Source organism: Sceloporus undulatus, chromosome 5 (assembly GCF_019175285.1).
Source record: "Sceloporus undulatus isolate JIND9_A2432 ecotype Alabama chromosome 5, SceUnd_v1.1, whole genome shotgun sequence".
NCBI lineage: Eukaryota > Metazoa > Chordata > Lepidosauria > Squamata > Phrynosomatidae > Sceloporus > Sceloporus undulatus.
In genome coordinates this window covers 84,746,713-84,772,438 of record NC_056526.1, presented here as the reverse complement: position 1 = coordinate 84,772,438, position 25,726 = coordinate 84,746,713, and the positions used below count along the sequence as shown (strand labels likewise).

General features: G+C 40.1%; 2 protein-coding genes across 4 annotated transcripts in view; both read left to right on the top strand.

The window, feature by feature from the left end:
* ARMC10 (armadillo repeat containing 10) overlaps positions 1-25,726 on the top strand; it is a 310,309-nt gene that overhangs the window by 168,676 nt on the left and 115,907 nt on the right. The window lies entirely within an intron of this gene.
* The window catches only part of FAM185A (family with sequence similarity 185 member A), a 60,632-nt gene that overhangs the window by 14,338 nt on the left and 20,568 nt on the right, over positions 1-25,726 (top strand). The window contains exons 4-5 of one of the 2 annotated variants that reach the window (XM_042468675.1): positions 7,944-8,082; positions 20,510-20,551. In XM_042468675.1, coding sequence (XP_042324609.1) covers positions 7,944-8,082; positions 20,510-20,551 — 181 coding nt within the window. The remainder of the gene's footprint in view (positions 1-7,943; positions 8,083-20,509; positions 20,552-25,726) is intronic. The other variant, XM_042468676.1, reaches the window with a different exon arrangement.

Below are 25,726 nucleotides of genomic sequence, written 5' to 3'. Positions count from 1 at the left end.
ATTTAATGGGAAGAATAAGAGTCCTGAAATTTTTAAAATTATTTTGTCGGAGAAGAAAGGTATGATTGGGAGAATATATGACTTATTATTGAGAGAAGAGTTAGAACCTGAAACAGTCAAGGAAGTGATGATCAAATGGGCCCGGAATGTTGGACACGACATAAAATTGGCAGAATGGGAAAAATCATGGCGGAACATTAAAAAATATACTGTTTCACAACGTATCAGAGAAAATTGTTATAAACTATTTTTTCGATGGTATTTGACCCCCGACATTATCTCTAAAATATACAAAAACAGCAGTAACCTCTGTTGGAAGTGTAAAAAAGAGCCTGGCACTTTCTTTCATTGCTGGTGGTCTTGTGTGAAGGTGGGGAAGTACTGGGACATGGTTAACTCCACACTATCAGAGATGTTAAAAATTCCACTACAGAAAAAACCCGAATTGTATTTAATATGATGGATGTATCCCTAGAAAAAGACTTTGGTATAATTCTATTCTATTCGATTACTACAGCAAGAATCCTGTTAGCGCAAAAATGGAAGAATGGAGAGATCCCAGACAAGAAAGAATGGTTATCAAACCTCTATGAAGTAATAGAGATGGACAAGTTAACGCATATTCTAAGAGGAAAAACAGTAGATATGATAGAGGAAAAATGGAAACCTGTAATGGAGTATTTACAAAAGACCTGGTCAGGTTAATGACTGGACGAAGCATTGAGGGGCGGCAGAAGGGGGTAACTGAGCATGTAGGTGAACTGTTTTTTAAATGTAGTAGTCAAAGAATTGATGTAATATGCTGGAATAATTCGAAACAGATATGACTGCCGAGATATGAAATTGTTGTATTAACTTAGTACTAGCGGTTTAAGTCAATGTAATCTCAACAACTCCTTTTATTGATTTTTTTAGTAATATATACATGGGTGAAGTTACAATTGATATTCTGGAGGATAGAAAGTCACTATTGCTTATACATGTTATAAACAGTGGGAAAAGAAAAGGAAGCTGTATGAATGTTAGGATGTTTGAAGAAGGAAGGAAGGAGGAGGGTAGGTAGAGTTGAAGATGGGTGGAGGAGTGTGTTGTTTTTTTTTTTTTTCCCCTTCCTGTTTAGGGTTAGGTAGTAGGGAATGAAGCAACTTTGGGTTTAGAAGCTCTTATGCATGTCATATTGCTTACATCTGGACTGCAGCCAGGTTGTTTCTAGTAATAAGGGTATGATGGGATGTGTTTGTTATGTCTGTTATGTTTGTGTATTTGCATTTGTATATGTGTTTTTTTATACTAATAAAATAAATATTAAAAAAAACACAACTTTAGTTAAAACATGCATCAGTTTAAAAGAACAGACAAGACACATACGTATTAAGACAAACTACTTTTAAAATTCATCATTTAGAATTTATAGTTTTAAAAATCATCTGGATAGGCCTGTTGGAAGATATTAGTCTTCAATGCTGTTTTAAATTCAGACAGCGTATTCAACTGTCTAATCTCTTCTGGCAGGTCGTTCCACAGTCTAGCAGTGACTGCCGAAAAAGTCCTCTGGCTCACAGTTGCCAACCTAGTCCTAGCTGACTGGTATAAATATCTGCAAGAGGACCTGAGTGTATGTGATGGATTATATGGGAGGAGGTGATCCTGTAGGTAACCTGGACCCAAACTGTGTAGTGCCTTAAAGGTAATAACCAACAGTAGAGGTGAGACAGTGGAGGAAAAGCTGTAGCCTGGGGTGCAAGGCCTTTGTCTTATCATTTTGAAGCCTGGATGTGTGCACCTGGTCAGGTTGAATGTCTGAGAATATGAGCTAAATAGTGACCCCTTGTGTTTAGTTTTTGTTTTGAGGGCAAGAGAGATGAAAAGCTTCTTGGCTATAGACTGGACAGCCTGCAAGTATTCAGTGCAGGCTGCATATTGGAGAAGCAATAAGAAAGTCATGTAGGTAGGCTGTGATGCAAGGTGTGCTTTCCGTTTGACTCTCATTCTATGAAACTGCTAATGATGTAGAAAGTGGTGAAAGTAACAGAACAGTCCATAGGCATTGTCTTGTCAACACACCAATAGCCATCAAAATTGAACTCAAGGGGCAGAGGTCCTGTGGGTGGACTAGGAAAAGTCAGAAAGCATATTACACATCATAAATAACCCTATACTTATCTGCCATACTATCCTGACAGTATGGTCAAATGAAACATTGTACACTGAGTATACAGGTAGAATGGTGCCATTAACTGACAGCCCTTTTACGTAAAGTGTAAACCTCCCTAGGATTCAGCCCAGTGGAGAAGTTGTGTAAGGGTGGTGAGATAAATGAACCAGATGCTTCCTGTAGTACACCTTTCCTGAATTCCTGCAAAGGTTTCAGTTCACATATCCTGTAAGAAGTTTAGATTGGCGGCATCCATAAACAAGTGGTCAAAGAGAGAAAGACTACAGTTTTGTTTATCACAAGAAGTCTGCAGTAGTGCAAAAGACCTGCAGAGCTAGTCAAAAAGAAAAAGGGACTAAAGAAAATGTTTAATTTCTCCCTTTTAAGAGTCTATGTTCTATCATGAATAATAATCTTTCTCCCAAAGCACCAACAGTAATTAAGTGATGTCATGAATACAGTTGGATTATTATTGAACTCATCTAAGGAGAGGGGAAGGAGAGACATTTTGTTTCAGTATTATACTGTAGATAAAGCTATGCCTATGGCTGGGTGTACAGTTGAATAGTTACTGTGATAGTACATAGATATCCCTTCCCTCCTTAGGATTATTGCTGTGGTAGAGTCTAGTATATAGAAATGCCTTACCTCAATAGGATTATTAAAGTGAGCCCAGTGTCAGTCTATATCTGAGACAGGGTGGTAATATATTCTGATAGATGCTGGAACCTAACGGTCAAGCCATGTGGAACTATTAGCCTTTCCAAATCAGAATTATTTGGATATGCACAGGCTGATGAATTCTGACCAAAAAAGGGGAGGTTTTGATGGCATTCTTCAGAAAGTATACCCTAATATTGAAATATGATTGGGGAAAGAAGAAAAGTTATTCATGGTCTATATGAACAATTGCTGTTAAAGAAACCTGATGGGATAACAGAACATGATGTTACATTAGTCCTTCTATTAGCAGTGCACATTCACATATCATTGCTTAGCATCATAGTGTTGTTGCTGTTTGGCACCTGTGCATGTACAGTGTAGTTGCCTAAAATATTGATAATATATTACAATGAAATAGGATGCAGATGCACTGGGATAACGGGTAGAAGCACCTCTGTAGAGCAGGGGCTGCAAAAGAACTTTGTTGTTTGGGAATCATAATGCTGGAACTCCAGCGCAAATGACAGATGCTATCCAAGGACAGAAGCTAACTGGACTGATATTTGCATCTTACTTTGACAGTGATGATGACTCTGGTAAGATGATGGCCACCATATTAGAGTGCATATTCTAATTTAGAGTACTCAGGACAGGTTACTTGGCATACACTGTTCTGTGCTCCAGCAGAAGGGAACAGCTGGAAAGCTCATGAAGGTAGCTGGGAGGCAGTTAGCCCTGCTTGAAGCAGTTGTGACACCTTGCCTAATGGTATGACCAGCCTTGTATGGGGCTGCTACTCAACATTTATTCCCATACATTTACATAGCAATAGCAATCGCATTTACAGTTCTGTACCACTTATCAATGAACTCAGCATTCTCTAAGCAGTTTATAATTTGTAAGTCAATTGCCCAAAACAACCTGGGTGCTCATTTTACCACCCTTCGAAAGGATGGAAAGCTGAGTCAACCTTGGAGCCCTGGGATCAAGTTCACAACCTTATGGCTGTATATGTTTACTATTGTTTTTCCAGTGCCACCAGTGCCATGCAGTTGAATTGGAGTGGGAGTTGTACGTGTGAGGAAATCCACACTGATGACATTATAGTATATGTAAAAATACTTCAGCATTACAGGAGGAATATGGAATAATATGACACATGGCAGGATTGCCATTTTTGGCAGCAGTTGCACATCAAGTTTAATGTTTTGTTTCACCCTTTATTTACAAACCTGATTTGTATGGTAGTGGTTACCTTCAAAAGTTATTTTGAATATTTTTTAAAAATGCAGATGACAAACAGAATGTTTATTAAAAATATAATAATTATCTTGCAATGGCTCTTGAGATACATAATATTTTGTGTTACATTCACATGCAAACCCTATGTAACTTTACTGAAATCAGTTGAGTTATTAATACGAATTTACAGATGTAGAATTAGGCATGCACCCCAACATGTTATAGCACTTATCTTCCAAGCACAATAACAGGGCAGCCAATGTTTGGGGAATGAGGAGTTTGCCTTGCTTTCTGCAAGAGCAATTTCTGTTAACAATCAGGCTGCACTATATCTGCCATGTGGGCTTTAATGACAGTTTTGTTCCATCAGCTACAGTCATCATTATGTAGTTAAGGCTCTGTCAGCGTTTCCAGCGTAAACCAAGACTGTCAGAGGTTTATGGCTCTGCAGTCTAAGTCCCCTGGTAGTGAAATTGGACACTTTCAACTTCAACCACTAGAGCAGCATTCTAAAAAAGGGGGAGAGGGAGCGAGAGAAAAATTGGGATAAGCATCTTTAAAGCTAATGCATTCAAAACTGACATAATTTGAAGCACTTCAGCTTTAAATTAAACAAGGGTACCAGGCAGACCCTGTTAGCTAGCAGCTTTTCCTTAGGGTTGGCTCTGCCTAGGAAGATAAGCCTGGTGGAAATAAAGGTAAAAGGTAAACCCTATGTAACTTTATTGAAATCAGTTGACTTATTAATATGAGTTTACAGATGTAGAATTAGGCATGAACTCCAATGTGTTATAGCACTTATCTTCCAAGCACAATAACAGGGCAGCCAATGTTTGGGGACAGGAGTTTGCCTTGCTTTCTCTAAGAGCAATTTCTGAAATAATAGAAATAGAAATAGTAGGCAACATTCAGTGGTCACAAAGGTTTAAAACTAGTTTTTGGTCCCCCTTAGAAGAGACTTATTAAATTAGTGGAGATTTGATAAGTCAGTATTTTTGTAGGTTTAGGAAATTCATTCAGTCTACCCTAGTTGAAATAAAAAATTACATTTAGGCCACCTCACCATACTAATGTTTGAACCAAGTTATTTAGTAATCTGTGCATGCACTGACAGCAAGGGACAAATAGTAGTTAAGGTCTTGCCTAGGAAGCAGGGAATGTTGTGTTTCACAGAGATAGGATGTGTTGTTCACCTGGTATGGTTGGTTACATTGGTAATGAAATTTGTTCAGCATTTATTTCAAAGGAATCTGCAGCAGTTCCACTACAGTGTGGATTTTTTTTTTCATTTTATAAGGCAATGATGGATAGTGCTGAAATGCCAGAGTGGATTTTAAACTGAATTAATCCATAGCTATAAATCAGGTATGGTGGGTTGCAACCTTGCACTTGAAGCAGGGTTCAGCTGGAAAATTAAAAGCATACTGGATGTTTTATTACAGCATAAATCAAGCTGAACCAAAGAGAACATGATCACATTTTCTAGGAGAGATAAGTATCAGTTATATTTTTTGTGTTGAGATAGTTCTTGATGGTAGAAACTGATCATTTGGTAAAACATCTTTAGAATTTTAGTATCCTTTTATTAGCCCTATTATTATTTTTTCTCTCTCCCTCTCTCTCTCTCTCGCCCTCTCCCCCTCTGCCTTCTGTGTTCTTTTATACTTTCAAATACAATTTATCAGCTGATTCTTTGCACAACTGTTTTTAGCCACTACTTCATGTACTCTGGTGCTTTGTCTGAATGGCTGTATTTTGTTGGCTTTCTTGTCCATTTTGTCTTCCAGTGAAAATAAGTGTTAGGGAAACCCTTATATCACAGATGTTCACAGGGCTGAAAGGGTACAGTAATGATTTCAAGTGTAGTTTAAATGTCCTTGTTGCTTTGCTCTTCCACCCTTATCACGTTTCTTCAATAGTTAGGCAAAATATATGTCCTGGTGTTGGGCACACACACTGGCAGGCCATAGCTATGGGCTAGTGGCCAAAACAAATCCACATGCAGGATGATGTTTTGCCAGGAGTTCCTGGGGCAAGCCAAGAACAGAATGCCAGGCAGTTTCTTGGACACAGTCCTTCCTCTTTACACAGGCAAACAAATTGGGAAGCAAGTCAGAAAGACAAGCCAAGTTCCAGAGTACAACCATGGATGGACAGCCAGGCAAATAACCTGGGGATATAAACCAACAGAGGCCCCTTGGATTTCTGATGTAAATCCTATCTGGATTCCCCACCAGGCTTGGTGAACAATCCTAGCAGCAGCCAATGACTCACTTGGTGGCAAGCATTACCTTTGTTGCCATGTGCCTTCAAGTTGTTTCCAACTTATGGCAACCCTGAGGCAAACCTATTACAGGGTTTTCTTGGCAGGGTTTTTTTTCACAGGGGGTTTGCCATTGCCTTCCTCTGTAACAAGGGCTGAGGCACTGGAGCAGAGAGATCCAGAAGAGTCCACCCTCCTCTCTCCAAAGTTCAATCCTGCCATCCTGTTGAATGTTCTTGACAGGGCATTGCGTTTTTCATTTCTTGATATCAACTTTGTAGTAATTATTATCTAATCCTTATATGCACATTCTGTCTAATCTGCTTAATCTGTTGCCAAGCTTAGAAAAATTAATTTTTTGAAAGCAACCCCCAGGATCCCTCAGCCGGTATAGTGACTAAGGGTTTCAGGGTTTTCCAGAAAGTAACATTTAAAAGATCTATCCTTTATCCAGCCATTTTAAATGCTCCGGCCATGTTGTGATGTCATGTACTTTCTGGGTTTTGGCAATACTGTACTCCTTTACAAATGTTTTCTTAGCCCAGAATAATGAAAGTTATCCTTGTTGGAGACTTCTTCAAGCCATCGTGTTAATATACTGTTTCGAAATGCAATTTATCTATTTGGAAATCTAATTCCTAGTTACAGGATGTGTCTTTGGTGGCCATGCGAAGGTAGGAATGGACAAATCATATGGGGTTGATGCAGACCTCACAGCTTTGTGGAAGCAGATAATAAAACTGTACAATAGTGTGAGAGCCTGCATGGTATAGTGGTTTGAGCATTGGACTAGGACTGTGGAGACCAGGGTTCAAATCTGAGCTTGGCTTGGTCATGGAAACCCACTGAGTGACCCTGGACAAGTCACATTCTCTCAATCTTAGAAGATGGCAATAAATAATAATTAATAATAATACAATTTATTTATATCCCGCCCCTTTGAGATCAATCGGCAATGACAAATCTCTCTAAATAAATTTGCCAAGAAAACCTTGTGGGTCGCCATAAGTCAGCAATGGCTTGAAGCTACACAAACAAGAACACATCACAGATGGGAAACCCTTTGGCCTTTAACTTACACCTTCCACCAGCCCCACCAAGCATAGCCAATCACAGCCTTGTGGATTTTTGTGCTGGAAAAGTGGCATTAAATGTAAGCATGGACAATCTTCAGTTTTACCTCTTTATAATATTTTCAGTCTTTTGTTGTGTTTGTGTGTGTGCATGTATCTGTGCCTTCAAGATGCTTGTCACTGCATGGCTACTCCATGATTTTTCACAGATTTTCTTAGCCAATGAATACTTAGAGATTGTTTTGCCAGTTTCTTTCTCTGAAATATAGCTTACAACACTTGATATTAGTTGGCAGTTTGCCATCCAAGAACTAACCAGGGCTGACCGTGCTTAGCTTCCAAGATCAGATGGGATCTGATTCCTTTAGGATATGTAGACTCATTGCATACTATATCATCTTTGGATGAGTGTATATGTATTTTTTTTAGTTTGTCCTGAAGTGTTCAGGACTGTCCTGAAAATTGAACATTCAATGGTATAGTTAAGATATTGCCTGGAAGTCCAAATCAGGTGTTAATATTACTTTGCCATCTCTTTCTTTTACAGAGTGTGAATATAGAAAAGCTACAAGGTTCATCTATTAATATTTCTACTAAAAATGGTTTAATAAAAACCAAATATCTTTATGCAGAATCTTCATTTCTGTCTTCAGCAGCTGGTGACATTCTGTTAGGAAACATTCATGGTAAGATAGCAAAAGACTTTTGGTCTCCCATTAAGAGCTACGTTTATTTAGCCTATGCCTTTTTAAGGAAAAATATTCTTTTGTGTGCTTAATGGAGTGCCTAGCTGTGTTTATAGAGCTGAATATAATGGTACAACTGTTTTTAACCACTTGAGAAGTCAAATACGATTTTTAAAATAAGAGCACTGTGTTTATTAATAAAGCTGACACTTGTAAGGTTCTTGGTATCTTCTTGGTGCTTTCAGAGTGCCTAGAAGCTAATTGTAATTGGACAGGGAGCTAGCGGCTGAAAGACTATGCATATGTAACTGGGCTAGAGGCTACTCATACTTAACTAGGCACTGTGGGACTTACAGGTGAATAAATCTGTGTAGGGTTCCACTGTAAGTGACACACTAAGTTAGAGATGCATGTAAAGTCCCCACCCACACCATGATTTATGTGGTTAAAAGCAAAAGAATCAGGTGGTTATCAGATTTCAGGCACAAGATGTAGAGGATGCATCTTCATAAGAAGAATTTGAGAAAGTTTCTTTGTTGGATTGCAAGTCACCACTGACTGTACTGAGTTGTCCAAAAGGTAATGCTTCCAAGTTCTTTCAGTAAAATTAGCCTGCAAAAAGTGATTGGTTGAGATGCAGCAAGACTTCACAATGGAAAATGGAAATATGAGGGAGGCAAAGAAAAGATGATTGTCTTGATTGCTATCCAAATGTTTATGGTAGCAGCTAAGCAACTACTAGTCCAGTTTGAGGTAAATTCAAGAGTTACCAGTGAGAAATATATGTGGGGCAGGAGAAAAGAGTTTGAGTTAAAAAATCATCTTATTTCACACACAAGAAAATTCTCAGGTAAAATCCAAGTAAGGAAGCCAATGGATTAATTGTGAAAAACAGCTAATGGGGATAGTTCACAATGTAGTTGTTTTGTTTTATCAAAGCTACTTTACATCAATTTACTCAAATTGCTTAGAATCACAGAGTTGGAAGAGATCACAAGGGCCATCCAGTACAACCCCCTGCCATGCAGGAATACCTACTCAAAGCACTTCCAACAGAACACCACACAGCCTCTGTTTAAAAAACCCCAAAGAAGGAGATTCCACCACACTCCAAGGCAAGAAAACAAGATTGCTCCATCTTTTATATATCATCTGTTCAAATATTTAAACATGGCTATCATGTCACCTCTTAACCTTCTCTTTCTCATCCTAAACATGTCCAGCTCCCTAAGAAGCTCCCTATAGGGCATGGTTTCCAGACCTTTCACCATTTTGGTCGCTCTCCTCTGGGCATGTGCCAGCTTGTCCACATCCTTCTTGAATTATGGTGCCCAGAACTGGACACAGTGTTCAAGTTGAGGTCTGACCAAAACAGAACAAAGTGGCACTATTACTTTCCTTGATCTAGACACTATATTCCTATTGATGTAGGCTGGAATCACATTGCTTTTCTTTTAGCTGCTGCATCACACTGGTGACTCATGTTCAGCTTGCCCAATAATATTTCTCTCTGTTGAAATTAATTTTGTTAGTTTTGGCCTACCTTTTTAATCTGTTAAAGTCATTTTGAATTCTCATCTTGTCCTCTGGGATATTGGCTAGCTGATCTTTGCAGTTGAGATGAATAATTCTACTCATGGTCCAACTAAAAATAGCAACTAGATAGAGAGATAGATTATTCTGATATCCTAATTTAGTGAATTCCAGCTATAATGACAGAATCTATATTCTCCACTACATTCATTGTAATAAGAACTAATTGTGTGTATTTATGTGCCTTCAAGTCTTCTGTCAACTTATGGCAACCCAATGAATTTCATAGGGTTTTCTTAGGCAAGGAATACTCTGGGGTAGTTTTGCTAGTTCCTTCCTATGAAATATAGCCTACAGTGCCTGGTATTCATTGGCAATCTCCCATCCAATACTAATCAGTGCTGACCCTGGTTAGTTTCCAAGATCCAAAGAGATCTGGTGCCTTTGAGTATTTAGACCTCTGAGATATTCATTGCACTGCAATATATGAAGTAATGCTGTTACCTTGAATGAAACTGACAACCTGGATCCTTACCAAATTGGGTTCAGAGCTGGATATGGAACAAAAACAGTGTTTGGTCCAAAATACACTGAATAAATAATCCAGTTTGAGACCACTTTAACTGCCCTGGTTCAGTGGTAGGGAATCCTGGGAATTGTAGTTTATTGTGACAGAGAAGGCTAAGTGTCTCACAATACTACAGTTCCTAGAATTCACCACCATTGAGCCAGGGCAGTTAAAGCAGTCTCAAACTGGATTATTTATTCAGTGTATTTTGGACCAAACACTGTTTTTGTTCCATATCCAGCTCTGAACCCAATTTGGTAAGGATCCAGGTCTCAATGGTGTCATGTTTTGGATTTATTTCCCTGGTTTGGCTGAATTAGCTTGGTTCTGTAACTTATACTTTCTGTCTGTGCCTGGAAGTCAAGTTGGTTATGTAGTTATATCATCTTGCTATAGAATTCCTTTACTTAGAATAAAGCTTTTCTTTATCCCTCTGCATCCTTTTTCAGGTGCCTTAGCTTGGCCCAGTCCTTCCCTAGGTTGACAAGTGAAATATCAGTAAAATCTCCCAGCAACGTCCCAATGCGTTGCTAAGTGAAGGGGTTCGCCTTTGGGTGACAACAGCAAGTTCTTGAGATAAAAGGTGGTCTCAAGGGGCCCTATACAGGTCAGAAGGAAAGGAAGGGAACCCACAGAGAACCCTCACAGTGCAGTCAGGAGCCCTGGTGGTGCAGTGGTTAAATGCCTGTATTGCAATCACTCATTCACAAACCAAAAGGTTGTGAGTTCAATACCAGCCAGGGGCTCAAGCTCAACTCAGGCCTGCATCCTTCCAAGGTCGCTAAAATGAATAGCCAGATTGTTGGGGGCAATTAGCTTACACTTTGTAAACTGCCTAGGGAGTGCTTAAGTGCACTGATAAGCAGTATAGAAATGTTTGATTCTATGATTCTACTTGCTATTGCTATTAAGAAAATGAAGTTCATGTGACTTCCATTTTCATCCTAAAGATTTCTGTATGGAAGGATATTCCACTTTCATGGAACGTTGCTTAAGAGGTCAGATAAGGCCTGTGTCAGTTTGATGATTGTAGACTGATCCAAACTAGTTATCAGCCATCAGTACTTCAGGGTTGTACAATTTTGGCCCCAACCAGGTGTTTGTACATTCTAATTTTTATTAGTCTCAGTCAGCATGGCCAGTGATTGGGACAATAGAAAATGCATCAGTCCAAGAAAATTTGGAGGATCGTATATTCCCTCTTCCTACTCTGCCTATTTACCTAGTTTTCCAAACTACATGCTAACCACGATGGTGATCCATGGACTGCTGGTCCACATCAAGCTTTCAGAAGAGAATGAATCAGTTGTAGTCAACGTGCACAAATATGATGCTGGTGCCTGACACATTGGAGAAAAAACACTGCTGATCCTTATATCAGATAGCTTAAGAAGATTGGCATAAAAGTATAAAATATAGAATTGTAGTTGCATCATCATTTTATGTCATTCTTAAGCTAAAAGTTTGAAGATAGAAATGCCCTAGAACAGGCTGACATCCATAAGCAAAAACAGCTGTTCCATGTTTCAAATATCCTGCAGCATAACTGGCAGGACTCCTAAATGGCATTTCTAATGCTTTTCTCCTGAATAACTTCAGTTCAAGAGCATGGTTCAGTCCTACCACAGATAGATTGCCCAGACAGAGAAGGATCCTGTACCGAAGGCTTGATCAGGCCTTATCTCTCTCAACTTCTCCACTTTGGAAGAAAAGAGGAGTCCCATACATGCCTCTCATCTCCCCATCTAATCCTTCCCTTTCTGCTTAGTCAATGAATGCAAACTCCAAGTCCACTGATGTGTTACATTAATAGCATGGCTTGCAACTGTGTTGATTAAAAATCATCACCACTACCGCCACCACCTTAGGCATGGAAATTGATGATTTCCATTTGGTACATTGTATGCAAGTTTGAACCCTAGCCATGACTACCCTCATCAAGATCCCCTATCCATGTTATACATATTGATAGAAAGTGCTCCTATTGATGGGAATCCTCTTTTTCCCTCAAATGAGGCTTTAAAATGCAAGTGGAAAAATACCCTGACATGGTTATAAGCCTCACATATAATGCAGCATTTCCATGCAGTTGTTGCTGATGCAGTGTAACTGAACAGAGTCCTAAATATTTTTAGCTGTCTTTATATTTGTGCTTATTAGCCCATCTTTGCCCTCTTACTTCAAGGATAAAGGCAAGATGGGATTACTGAGCTGTTACCTCTGAGCCTTGATCAAACTTCTGATGATGATCCCAAAGGAGGCAGAAATGTAAAAGGGTGTATAGAGTACAGAAGATATTGTATTCATATTCCCAGGCCGGCAGAGCATCAATTTCATGTTGAAGCTTAGACTTGTCTTTTGCTATCTACAGATAAACAAAAGTTAGTCATGCAGAAACATGGTTCCAGTGCTTGTAAAGAACAGACGATATGGAAAGATTAAATTGCTCCTGTCGGTTATACACTACCATTGCCCCAAGTCTGAATATCAGCTCTAGTGCAGAACAAACAAACAATTTGGCCAAAATTACATTTCTCCCGATCCAATCCAGAGAACCTAGATTTAAAGGTTGGTTAGCACACAAATTATAGGCTTCATTAAGTACTGTAACGGTGAAACAATGCTTGGACCACACAATTTTTGTTGAAGCTCATCTTTCAAAGCAATCTGTTGGAATTACTTCAGATAATATGATTTGTGGAAACTCAGTTGACCTTGAATTGCTTATCATTCCTTTAGGATATTTTTAGGAAAATCATAAACTAAAGAAAGTAGTACATTATACTGCAGAATATCCAAAACGCTTTTGCATAAAATGTGGTTTTTGATTTTTAATGAAAGAGACCAAAAAATTGAATAGATGGCATTATACAAAATTGTCTTCTAACAGTCTAGTTCTGAGGATGTCTCACATATGTGAAGCTATAGGCGAAGTGAGCTAGACAATATGTGAGAAAAGCAGGGTTGGAAAAAAGAGTTCAAAAAAACCACCTCAACCCCCCCCCCCCCCGGTTTAAACCTTTGTTTGTTTGTTTTTGCATGTGTTTAAGTCAATTTTTAAAAGGGTCTCTTGTTTTTTATTTTTTGCATTAATGTGTATGACTACCTCAATATAAGACTACCGTAAATCAGTAGCAAAATTCAGTTCAAATGTTCTGGCCACTGTATCAACGAATATTCTTAAAAATGCTCTTTTAAAGCAAATTATTTTGGTTGAATTTTTGTTAATTGAAGGATTATTTTATGAATGGCATTTCTTGCACTATAAAATAAAGTGATTAAAAAGAAGCAACTGGCACTGGATATTGGTCTAACAATGAACAACTGCTAATAAACTGTTAATGTTAAAATGTTTACATTCAAAGACAGTCATTGCTGTTCCAGTAAGAGGACTGGAAAAAAGTCGAATTCACAGATATAGCTGTGTTCGTTCAAACCACTCCCAGCACAGAAACACATAGCCACTGTGTTAACACAAAGTTAGGTAAGGACCAAAGTTGTCCTAAGCAGTTTCCAATATCCCTAGACTGGGAGGGATTTGGATTTGACACGGCTTCTGCTGGCCTAGTTTTGGCCCAACTGGCCCTTGACCATCTTTACATGTTAGGATTGCATTCTTAGTGGCCAACCTGGATGTTACAATGTAAAGCAGCCACCTATAGTTCTATGACTCCACAGCTGGGATGGATCTTTCCAAGTCCTGAAGGTCTTGACTGAAACTAGTCAGGACATGCACCGACATGCAAAATGAAACTTCTGATTTGAATGAAGCTCAGGGGTCACCTCTGCTGTTACTACTTACAGAAAACATGTCTGTAAGATAGTTCTTCAAGATACAGTATCTGTGTATTGGGTTCTTAGCTTAGAGTGTCTCCATACTAGTACCACTTGCTGCCAGTAATGTGTGAAAGAGTCTCCATGTGATTAGGGCCACATGTCACCTGCTGCTGGCTTCAAGTGGTGATCAGGGAATGGATGTAGATGGAAATGTTCCAAAGTCCTGTATTGGTGACGGTTGACAGAATAATAGTAGTATAGCTATCTTGACACAGGACCAGAATCTAATCACTTGTTCCATGAGATATGGCACCAAGCAGCCCTTTGGCCAAGGGCTTTGCAGTCACCATTCTCACCTGGTGAAAATTCTAATGAATATTGGCAGAAACTAAGGTTCTTAGTATGAGGCAGCAGCTGGAATAAGGAACCAGGCCAGACTGTGTGTGTATGTGTATCTTAAGAATCAGCAGGGCTCTAGACCTTGCTTGGGGGAAACTTGGAACTAGCTGGGATCCTAGGTTCCAGCCTGACGCTATCTGCTGTCTTACTGGCTGATTTATAGTGACTTTACTGTTCCCTATGGGGCCAGATTCATTGTTATCACTTGTGATTTCAGAAGCAACTTTCTCATTAGGGAGCATAATGTTTGAGCCAGCTAGGCAACCCAGCAAGCAAAAGAGAAACTATGATGACATTATCAGGATACTTTGGGTGGGCCCAGAAAATCTTGGTGGAACCTGTGCATTCACTCTGGAAGGCCTCTAAAGTTCACAACAACAGAAGGCCTTTAAAGTTTGAAGCTAACTAAGGCCTTGTGCAGACCAGCCTTAAAGGTTGGGTTGGGGTCAGAGTCAGGGCATAGCATCCATATGATGCACACCCCAGCCCCAGCCAGGGTGGTGTGACGCTGCACCACATGGTGCACAGCATCATGGTGCTCCTCTGGCGCTGTGTCCACATGACACAGCGCCAAAGGAGCACTGTAAAGCTGTGGCACTGCAGCTATCGCACCCTGGAAAGGCCAGATTGGGGCCACAGCATGCGGTTGCTGTGGCCCCGATCAGGGAAAAATTGAAAACTTCCAGTCGGAAAATAGAGACGACTGCAGGCCACCCCTTAGGAACAGTCTGCATAGCCCCTAGGTGGAGATCTAGCAATTTTCTAGAACGGAGAGTCCCATGCTTTAAATCAAGAAGCTTTCCAGATGAAATAGAACAGTGCTACTCAAGATGGTCTGTAGACTGGTGCTGGACCATGTACCAAGGTCTACAGCAGCAGTTCTCAACCTGTGGGTCGCAATCCCTTTGGCGGTGGAATATCCCTTTAACAGGGGTCGCCTAAGACCATTGGAAAACACATATTTCCGATGGTCTTAGGAACCGAGACACCGAGTTGGGGGTCATCACAACATGACAAACTGTATTAAAGAGTCGTGGCATTAGAAAAGTTGGGAACCACTGGTCTACAGCAAGTTTCCAGGAAAGTAGGAAACACAGCTATAGTCTTCTTGACCTCCACATCAAATAGCTTAAGAAGTACTGGTGTAGGAATATTCCTCACCATTAGCTATGGTAAGGTTGCTGGGAACTGAAGTCCAACAACATCTGGAGGGCCATAACTGCAAATTCATGCCTTAACTTCTGAAAACTAGGTGGAAGATGGGATATATCACAATTTAATAAAGTTATTAAGACAAATAGTAGTAAGGAAGAAACAGCTGCTTTCTAAAATAATAAAGTACAGAGGTTCACCTCTAAAAGAATGATTTTTGCAAGTCATTCCTACATGAATGGGGCTACATCTGTGGGCCCTTTGGGAAAGTTTAGACAATAGCATATCAATCTGTTAATGCAAAATACAAAGCAAGTAAAAGGGAACCAAGGTCTGCGATGTCTCTACACTAATGCACAGAGCATGGGAAATAAGCAAGATGAACTCGAACTCCTAGTACAACAAAGCAAATATGATATAATAGGCATCACTGAAACCTGGTGGGATGAGTCTCATGATTGGAATGTGGAAATAGAGGGGTATAACCTTATTAAGAGGAATAGGCCAAACAGGAAAGAAGGAGGAATAGCACTATATGTCAGAGATATTTACACCAGTGAAGAAATCCTGGACATCAATCATGGAAGCCAGGTGGAGAGCATCTGGATAAGAATCAAAGGGGAGGGAAACAACAAGGATGTTACGGTGGGAGTCTACTACAGACCCCCAAGTCAGACTGAGGAATTGGATGATATCTTTCTAGAACAGATGACCACACAGTCAGAAAAGAGAGATGTAGTAGTGATGGGCGACTTCAACTATCCTGATATTTGCTGGAAGTCAAACTCAGCAAAATCCTCAAGGTCTAGCAAATTCCTCACTTGCCTGGAAGACAATTTCATGGTCCAAAAGGTGGAAGAGGCAACAAGGGGGTCAGCTATTTTAGATCTGATCCTAACCAACAAGGATGACTTGGTTAATGGGGTGCAAGTAGTGGGATCATTAGGTGGAAGTGACCATGTTCTCCTGGAGTTTGTAATACAGTGGAAAGGAGAAGCCAGGCATAGTCAGACACGCATCCTAGACTTTAGGAGAGCGGATTTCAGTAAACTTAGAGAAGTATTGAGGGCGATTCCATGGTCAGAAATACTAAAAGATAAAGGAGTTCAGGACGGATGGGAGTTTCTCAAAAGAGAGATACTGAAGGTACAATTTCAAACCGTTCCAGTGAGAAAGAAAAACGGGAGGTGTCTCAAGAAACAAGGATGGATGACTAAGGAACTTTCAACTGAGCTGAGTTTGAAACGGAACATGTATAAGAAATGGAAAAAGGGGGAAATCACAAAAAAGGAATTCAAAGAAATAGCGGGCATGTGTAGAGGTAAAGTCAGAAAAGCTAAAGCGCAGAATGAACTCAGGCTTGCTAGAGAGGTTAAGAACAATAAAAAGGGCTTTTTTGGATATGTCCGCAGCAAAAGGAAGAAGAAGGAAACGGTAGGGCCACTCCGTGGAGAAGATGGCAAAATGCTAACAGAAGACAGAGAAAAGGCAGAACTACTCAACACCTTCTTTGCCTCAGTCTTCTCAGAAAAGGCAAAGGGTGCTCAACCTGAGGATAATGGAGCAGAGGACAGAACAGGGGAATTTCAGCACAGAATAAGTAAAGAGATAGTAGAGGAACACCTTATTAATCTAAATGAATTTAAGTCTCCGGGACCAGATGAACTCCATCCAAGGGTATTAAAAGAACTGGCAAATGTAATATCGGAGCCATTGGCAATCATATTTGAAAACTCCTGGAGAACAGGAGAGATCCCAGCAGACTGGCGGAGGGCAAACGTTGTCCCCATCTTCAAAAAGGGGAAAAAAGAGGATCCCAACAATTATCGTCCAGTTAGTCTGACATCAGTACTAGGAAAGATTCTGGAGCAGATCATTAAACAGAGAGTCTGTGAACATCTAGAAGGCAATGCCATAATCACAAAAAGTCAACATGGGTTTCAGAGAAACAAGTCATGCCAGACAAACCTGATCTCTTTCTTTGATAAAATTACCAGCTTGGTAGATGAAGGGAATGCTGTGGATATAGTATATCTTGATTTCACTAAGGCCTTTGACAAGGTTCCCCATGACATTCTTGCAAACAAGCTTGTAAAATGTGGGCTAGACAAAGGAACTGTTACATGGATCTGTAATTGGTTGACCGGCCGAACCCAAAGGGTGCTCAACAATGGCTCCTTTTCATCCTGGAGAGAAGTGACCAGTGGGGTCCCACAGGGCTCTGTCCTGGGCCCGGTGCTATTCAACATCTTTATCAATGACCTGGATGACAGAATTGGGAGCATACTTATCAAATTTGCAGATGACACCAAATTAGAGGGAATAGCTAATACCCCAGAGGACAGGATCAAGATTCAAAATGACCTGAATAGACTAGAAAGCTGGGCCAAAGCTAACAAAATGAAATTCAACATGGAGAAATGTAAGGTATTGCACTTAGGGCGGAAAAATAAAATGCACAGATATAGGATGGGTGACACCTGGCTGAATGAAACTACGTGTGAAAGGGATCTAGGAGTCCAGGTAGACCACAAGTTGAACATGAGTGAACAGTGTGATGCGGCAGCTAAAAAGGCCAATGCAATTTTAGGCTGCATCAATAAAAGTATAGTGCCTTGATCAAGAGAAGTAATAGTGCCACTGTATTCTGCTCTGGTCAGGCCCCACCTAGAATATTGTGTCCAGTTCTGGGCACCACAATTCAGAAAGGACATTGAGAAACTGGAGCGTGTCCAAAGGAGGGCGACAAAAATGGTGAAGGGTCTGGAAACCATGCCCTATGAGGAACGACTTAGGGAGCTGGGGATGTTTAGCCTGGAGAAAAGAAGGTTAAGAGGCGATATGATAGCCCTGTTTAAATATTTGAAAGGATGTCATGTTGAAGAGGGAGCAAGCTTGTTTTCTGCTGCTCCAGAAAACAGGACCCGGAACAATGGATGTAAGCTACAGGAAAAGAGATTCCACCTGAACATTAGGAGGAACTTCCTGACAGTAAGGGCTGTTCGACAGTGGAATGCACTTCCTTGGAAGGTGATAGAGTCTCCTTCCTTGGAGGTCTTTAAACAGAGGCTGGATGGCCATCTGTCAGGGATGCTTTGATTTGGATTTCCTGCATGGCAGGGGGTTGGACTGGATGGCCCTAGTGGTCTCTTCCAACTCTACGATTCTATGATTCTATGAATCCTTTTGTTCTTTAGAGACAAAGAATGCTCTGCTCCTCCCTTTGTGGGAACCAGTAAACAAAACAGGATGTCTTCAATTAACTATTGCTTCCAGTTTTGTCTACACTGGGAAACTGCTTTAGAACAAGCCAAAACATCAGACCATAGTTTGCTTTCATGGCCTGGTTTGGTGAAAAGCTTTAACCCATTGTTTTGCAGTTTGGGTGAAATAAAAGTAAACCTGTTGGAGGACGTCTGGTTCGTTTGCTGGTTTGTTTGTTTTTTGCAAAAGTCTTATTCATATTTTGGTTTATTAAACTGAAATACGGCTGCTCAAACCAAACACAGTCTATACATCCAGTGAAAAGACTGACTCCTCTTTCCCAGGTATTTCTTTATTTTTCCACAGCAGCTGTCTTGAAACACTTCTGCCATTCAAACAAAATAATGATTTGGTCAACTCAGTACTGCAAATCCATTAGCTCAAGTCTAAGTAAAAAAAAGATCCTGGGCAGAAGCACAGATGAGCCATCTGCATTCTAAAGAATGGCATTTTTTCAACTCTGCACTTAGCTGCGAAGTATGAAATCTTGTTAGGATGATAAAAATGGATGAGTCATAGCCCTCAAACCAGATACATGATACTTTTGTAAGATTTAGCCTGCATTTGGGTATTTTGCTGCTGTCAGTAGGCATAATCCCACCTGTCTCCTATCTGATCCAGCTCCATCCCCACAAGCATGTGAATTGCTCATGAGCACAAGCATGTGACCAAGAGAAACCTAGAGGGGAAGAAGTCCAGCCCAGCCATCTCTTAATTCTAGATTAGTCTCATTCCAGATGGCATCATTCCATTCTAGGTTGCTTGACCTTGCCCTAGTCGCTTCTGTTATTATATACAGAGAAGAGCTTGGGAAAGTTACTCTTTCAGGTGCTAACTCCCTGAACCCCCAGCCAGCAAGCTTTCCAAGTTGTGGTAGAAGGTGCCATGCTGCAGAGGGTCTTTGCTTCTTGGAAGTATTGTGAGGAAAGTGAGAGTACAGTGAATCTTCCTTCCCTTCTTTCCCCCAGTAGTCAAACATGTCAAAGCCAAATCCAACCCAAGATCTGCCAAGCAAATAGCCAAAGTGCAGTTCTACTCCAGGCAAGCAGTTAGGCACAAAGCATTTTTACAGATGAAAATGCAGAGGAACAAGATGGTGGAAAATATCACTGCAATCTGCATATTCAGTCTGGGAAATCAATTCAGCAGATGCTGAAAGATTTTGTTCTTTTTTTATAAATTTGTTGTCTTTAGTATGCCATTATTGTGGCACATGATATTAGAGACTATCTATAAGGCAGGTCATGCATTAAAGAGGAGAGGTTGTTTTAAAAGGGACTGCAATCAAACTATTGTCTGTTTTTGTGCAAAAAATAATAATTATTGGTTCTTCCTGTGTAATTACAATGCCTTTTGATTTACTCTACCTTGAATTTATTTTTAGCCATGGAACTATGTGTTCAACTTGCTTTCCATATCTGTATCTTTAGGGATATTATTATTTGTTCATTATTTTAATTTAATGAAGTATATAAACACATGCTCATTATATTCTTGTTTACTATCTCTGTAATGATTGAATAATGCAGTCCATCAGTGGTGCTTAATTCTGTGTAAAGGTGTCATTCAGTCAGTCTGCTCATTTCAAATAAGACTAACTGCACAGTCATGTACAGTCCAAGCCAATGTATAGTTAACTTCAGGACCAGTTGGCATCCTGTTGATTTGCTACAGTATGCCATTGGGCTATATGAAGTTGTCATATATTAAATTGTTCTTACGATTTTCTAACAGGTGATACAACCCTTCAGACTAAAACAGGAAACATTACAGTTGGTAAGTTGTTTTTGTTGGTTTTTCAACAGGAGAATATAATGGCTGGCTGCTCAAATGCGTAATCATGGTGTTGCCCAGATTTGCTCACAAGTCAAAAACTTGTCAGATGCACTAGTCAATTTCCACTGTGATTGAACTTTTTGTAGGTAGCTAGGCTGACTGACAAATTTACTGTTTGAAGGCCAGTGGTGTTTTCCATTGTTAACCTGAGCCATAGTATTAAACTGACAGTTGACAACCTCACAATGCTTTTCCGCTTTATGTGTTGCAAGTGTTATGGTTTATTGTTATTAGCAACTCTATTAACCCATTTAAAATGTTTAATTAATTATCTGTCTCTTGATCAATTAAAGTTGTTGTTAATTGCTTTCAAGTCACTTTCACCTTATGGTGACCCTATGAATGAGATACCTCCAAGACAAGCTGTTACTAACAGCTCTGCTGAGGTCCATGCAGATTCAGGGCAGTGGCTTCTTTGAGTCTGTCAGCCTATAATACAGTCTTCCTATTTTCCTACTGCCACCAACTTCACCAAACATGTCCTCTCATGATATATCAAAAGTATGATAGCCTCAGAATTTTGATTTCTCTGGAGATTTCAGACTTGATTTGTTCTCAGATCCATTTTCTCCTCCGGTCCCACATTTCAGGCAGGCTGATTCTCTTCCTGTCAGCTTTCTTCTCTGTCCATCTTTCACAACCATACATAGAAACTGGACATACAATGACATGGATGAACCTGACTTTGTTATCTTTACACTTTAGAGTATTATCTAGTTCCTTCATAGCTGCCCATCCAAGTCCTAGTTTTCTACCTCTTAACAAAACAAGCTTAAAATATTTTCCATGTAACTCACCTCATTATACAGATAAATTTTCAAAGTGTTGAAAGTTATATGGTTCTGTCACCTGCCACTGATTTTTTAAAAGAGTGTCATATGTTTTCACTGTTCCCCCGGGAGAATTGCATGAAATCTTTCTTCTTGGTGTGCTAATTTACTATATGCAGAGAAAGTGGTTTTTGTTTTTTTAAACGTGGCAAATCATTTTAGAATATACAGTTGTTCCTCAGTATCTGCAGGGGATCCGTTCTGGACCCACCCCCAACCCCACCCCCGGCAGATATCAAAATCTGCAGATGCTCAAATTCCGTTGTCCTCAATGGCGGTGCATGCACACAGCCACACCACCATTAGGAACAGCCCCATTGTTCTGTGGTAGCATGTGGATGCATCTGCACCATAACTGGGGACAATATAACTTAATGGCAGCCTGGTCGCATGCATTAACTGCCACAGCACTACAGGGGCTGTCCCTAATGGCAGCATGGCCACATTCATATGCTGCCATTGGGGACAACACAGGCTTGCCGTCAATGAATGCTTGAATCCACAGATGGCAAGTCCGCAGATATGGAGGGCCGACTGTACTTCTGACTTGCATTTTGGAATGATCTGGAATTCTGTTACTTCATATTTTATCATGGTTGGGGCATGTCTTCAGCATTACTGGAAACAAATGAAATCAAAGACAGGAAAGTGAAATATTTAGGTACCATTGATATTTCCATGATCAGATTCTGTATCCACTGACTTTTTAGGGACGTTCTCTGAAAGTATTTTGGAACAGCAAATAAATAACTTGTCCCTATTTCTATATGAGAGAATAAAAAACAGCAACATTAAATACTAAGAATTATAGGTCTCCTTGCCTCACAAAAGTTCTACTTTTGAAGACTTAAGAATACACATTTGTCAACCCTGTGCATGTGCAGAAAATGGTTCTATCTGTACATGAACAGTTTGTGTCTGTACATAAAATGAGAGGAAAATATATACATGGAAGAAAAAGCATCATAAATCAGTTTCAAAAAATCAGAAGTGATCTTTGTGTAATCTACATTCCAGACATCTGATGTGTAACTAGACACTCGCTAATTCTGTCCAGATTGTTTAACCTCATACAGGCATTTGTTTCTATTCATCCAGGCTATCAACATGTATGCATAATACTGCTATAGGTTTGATGGCAACTATCTCATTCAGCATCAGGATTTAATAAATTTGGCTGGGAACAGCCAATAAATTGGAAGCCTGAATTCATCTTTAGTGTCCCATACACAAAACGTATATGCTGTTTTGGGGGATTTACTCTAAAATTAGATTCACTAATCTATAAAACCTGTTTGGCTGTAAGGGAATTCCACTGGGATCAATTCCATGGATATGGTCTTTTAGGTTTTTGTTTTTTAAAATGTATTTTGTATAGAATACTTGCTTTATAACTAACAGGAAGGTACTGGAGGGATTGGTTATTGCATCAAACAGCAAAGAAACATTGACTCCAACAAATATATCAGATGAAGAAGAACAGAAACATTTGAATGGCTGGTAAAGCATATATCAACACGGAAGAAATCGTGTTGATTTGAATTCATCCTGCTGAGCACCTGATATGTGGTTATTTCCACAGGACATAGAATAGACATTTGTTTATTTGTTTAAATATTTCTGTCCCACTCTATATCACAAGAACTCAGGATAGCATACAGGTAAAATCAATAAACAACAAAATCAATAAACAGGTTGAGACACTTTAAAATAAATATAATTTACATAGACTGAAAACATGCTAAACACATTAACAAGTTAAAATGGGTTTTAAAAGTTAAAACAGCTTTAAACCATGTGCAAAATATTTTAAAGCAGCTTGGGCCCAAAGGCTTTAATAAACAGCCATGTTTTTACTTGGTGCCCTAATTAAGCCAGTGTTAGTATCATTCGGCTTGCAAAGGGAGGGCATTCCACAATTGGGATGCCACGCCTGGGAAGTCCTTGTTTCATATGTTCATTAAGGCACGGTACAGAGCACCAAAAAAGGCACCAGGGAGTCGCCTCTACTTGTTCCGTAGCAGCGCCACAGCAACCAAATTGCATGATGCTGCTGCGCAGCAAGAAAGGAGTGCCCGGAAGCAGCTCCTTTTTGCGGTGCAGTTGTGACGCCGCAAACCACCAGAGGTGATGCAATGACGTCACAGCTGTGCAGCACTGTTTGGACGCCGCGTTGCTGCGACATCATAGCTATGCGTGCCATGTAGATGGTGCTGTGTAGCTGCAACATCCTCGTCATGTGTTAGGGTTGCAGGGCGTGTGCACGCGTCGCCCCGAGGCAACCCTAGCACGTCGCCATGATGCTGCAAAGGGCCCATCTGTCCAGGGCTTAACTCTCCTATTGGTATATTCAGGGATAGCTGTGTTGACCATGCAGCAAAATCCACAAAGGAGTGACGCCATTACTGGCCAGCTAAAATGCACAAAACACATAATATAAACTTTCAAATTTCCACTGGTTTCTTCGTCAAGTGAAGGATACAAAATATAGACCTATGACTCCAACACCATCACGTTTCTTACACCTGTATGATTTTTTAAACATTCTTCCCTTTATGAAGATGCCAGTGAAGCTTCACAAGCTTGCATTATGTCTAGTGCATTTTGGCTGGCCAATAAAGATATCACTCTTTTGTGGATTTTTGATTTGGGTTTGTTGTTTTTATCACAGTATGTGTACAAGGGAGTGAGCATTCTTCATTGTATATTGAATCCTAGTGGAGAGGTTATTTCTTCACATTAATACGCAGCACAGCTCCTTGACCCCACTTCTTTGTGGATGGGGATTTAGAAAACTGGAGTAGTATCAGAGGGATGAAGCAACCAGCAGCTTCTGGCTGATCCAGCTCTGATCAGCCCCCGATCGGCTGGGGACTGCGGCAACTAGACAGCCCACTCATACCAATAACAAGTACATTTCTATACCACTTATCAGTGAACTAAGCACTCCCTAACCTTTTTACAGCGTCTAAGCTAATTGGCTCCAACAAGCTGGATACTCATTTGAGTGACCTACAGAAGGATGCAAGGCTGAGTGGACCTTGCAGCTCCTGGGATTGAATTCACAACCTTGTAGCTTGCAGTACAGGCATTTAACCACTGCACCACCAGGGCTCCCTACAGGTTTTTGCCGCTCCTTTTGCCGATGGCCTCAGAGCAGCCTCTGGCTGCATTGGGGGTGTGTATGTGTACGTCATCTGCACACCATGCCCCCAAAGCATCCGGAAGCTGCATCTTTTGGCCCATCTGTTTCAGACCAGAGTTTGCCAACAGCAGCTCTTTCTGTTGATCTTTTTTATACAACTTTGTACTGACCATTCAGATCAGCCAATGGAGCAACAGTATTTTGATTTTTTAAAATTTTACTCCTCAACCAAGCCTATATTTTAAATTATATTGCATTTACTTCAATTCCAATAAAATTTTGATAATGATTATCAGGGACAAGGCTGGGCAGAAAATGTCTGGTTTTAAAAACCAAGCACAATTTCTTTTAACATTGTCATAGGTAGGAGTTGCGTGAATTTCTAATACTGAAAGTCAGCTATTGATTGTCAAAATTCTTTCTATCCCCTCCCCAAATGCCAGATGTCTTAAATGCTCATACAAAATTTCACTCTGTGCTGACTTCATTGCTGTGGTTTATATTCTGTACTTGTATCTGTTTCCAAGTTTTATTGAGATTCATATGGCTTGCTGCTCTTAAAACATTTGCCAAGCTAGAAATGATGTGATCCAGACATACACTTATGCCAGATCTACTTTTTTCCCTACTTACAGCAACTCCCTCCCTGATTCCATGCACCCCAAAATCTTTGCTTTAACTCCCTGTTCAAAATACAGATTGGTGGATTTCCTGGTTGAAAGGGAAATAAGAAATTTTAATTTACAGTACAGGAGCTAGAAAGAAGCCCAAATGTAAATTACATTTGGATCCTGACTATTTGAAACAATACTTTCAACTAGCATGTATACGCAAATGTATCAGTTCTGTGATGAAGAGGGTTGTGATGGAAGCTTTGATATTAGAAACTGAGTTCCAGGTCACTGCCTCTTGGTTTATCTTAATCTGTAGGGTTGTTGTAAATAGTGTTGGCACTGCCATTGGGTGGAAAGAGGCAGATCTCTCAGGTAGCAGATGGACAGCAAGCAGAGGAAAGTGTGTTTATGCTTCATGAGGCCAGCTCCTTGTTAGTATGCTGTTAATACTCACCAATATTTTGGGGAGGACATGAAGAAGAAGAAGAAGAAGAAGAAGAAGAAGAAGAAGAAGAAGAAGAAGAAG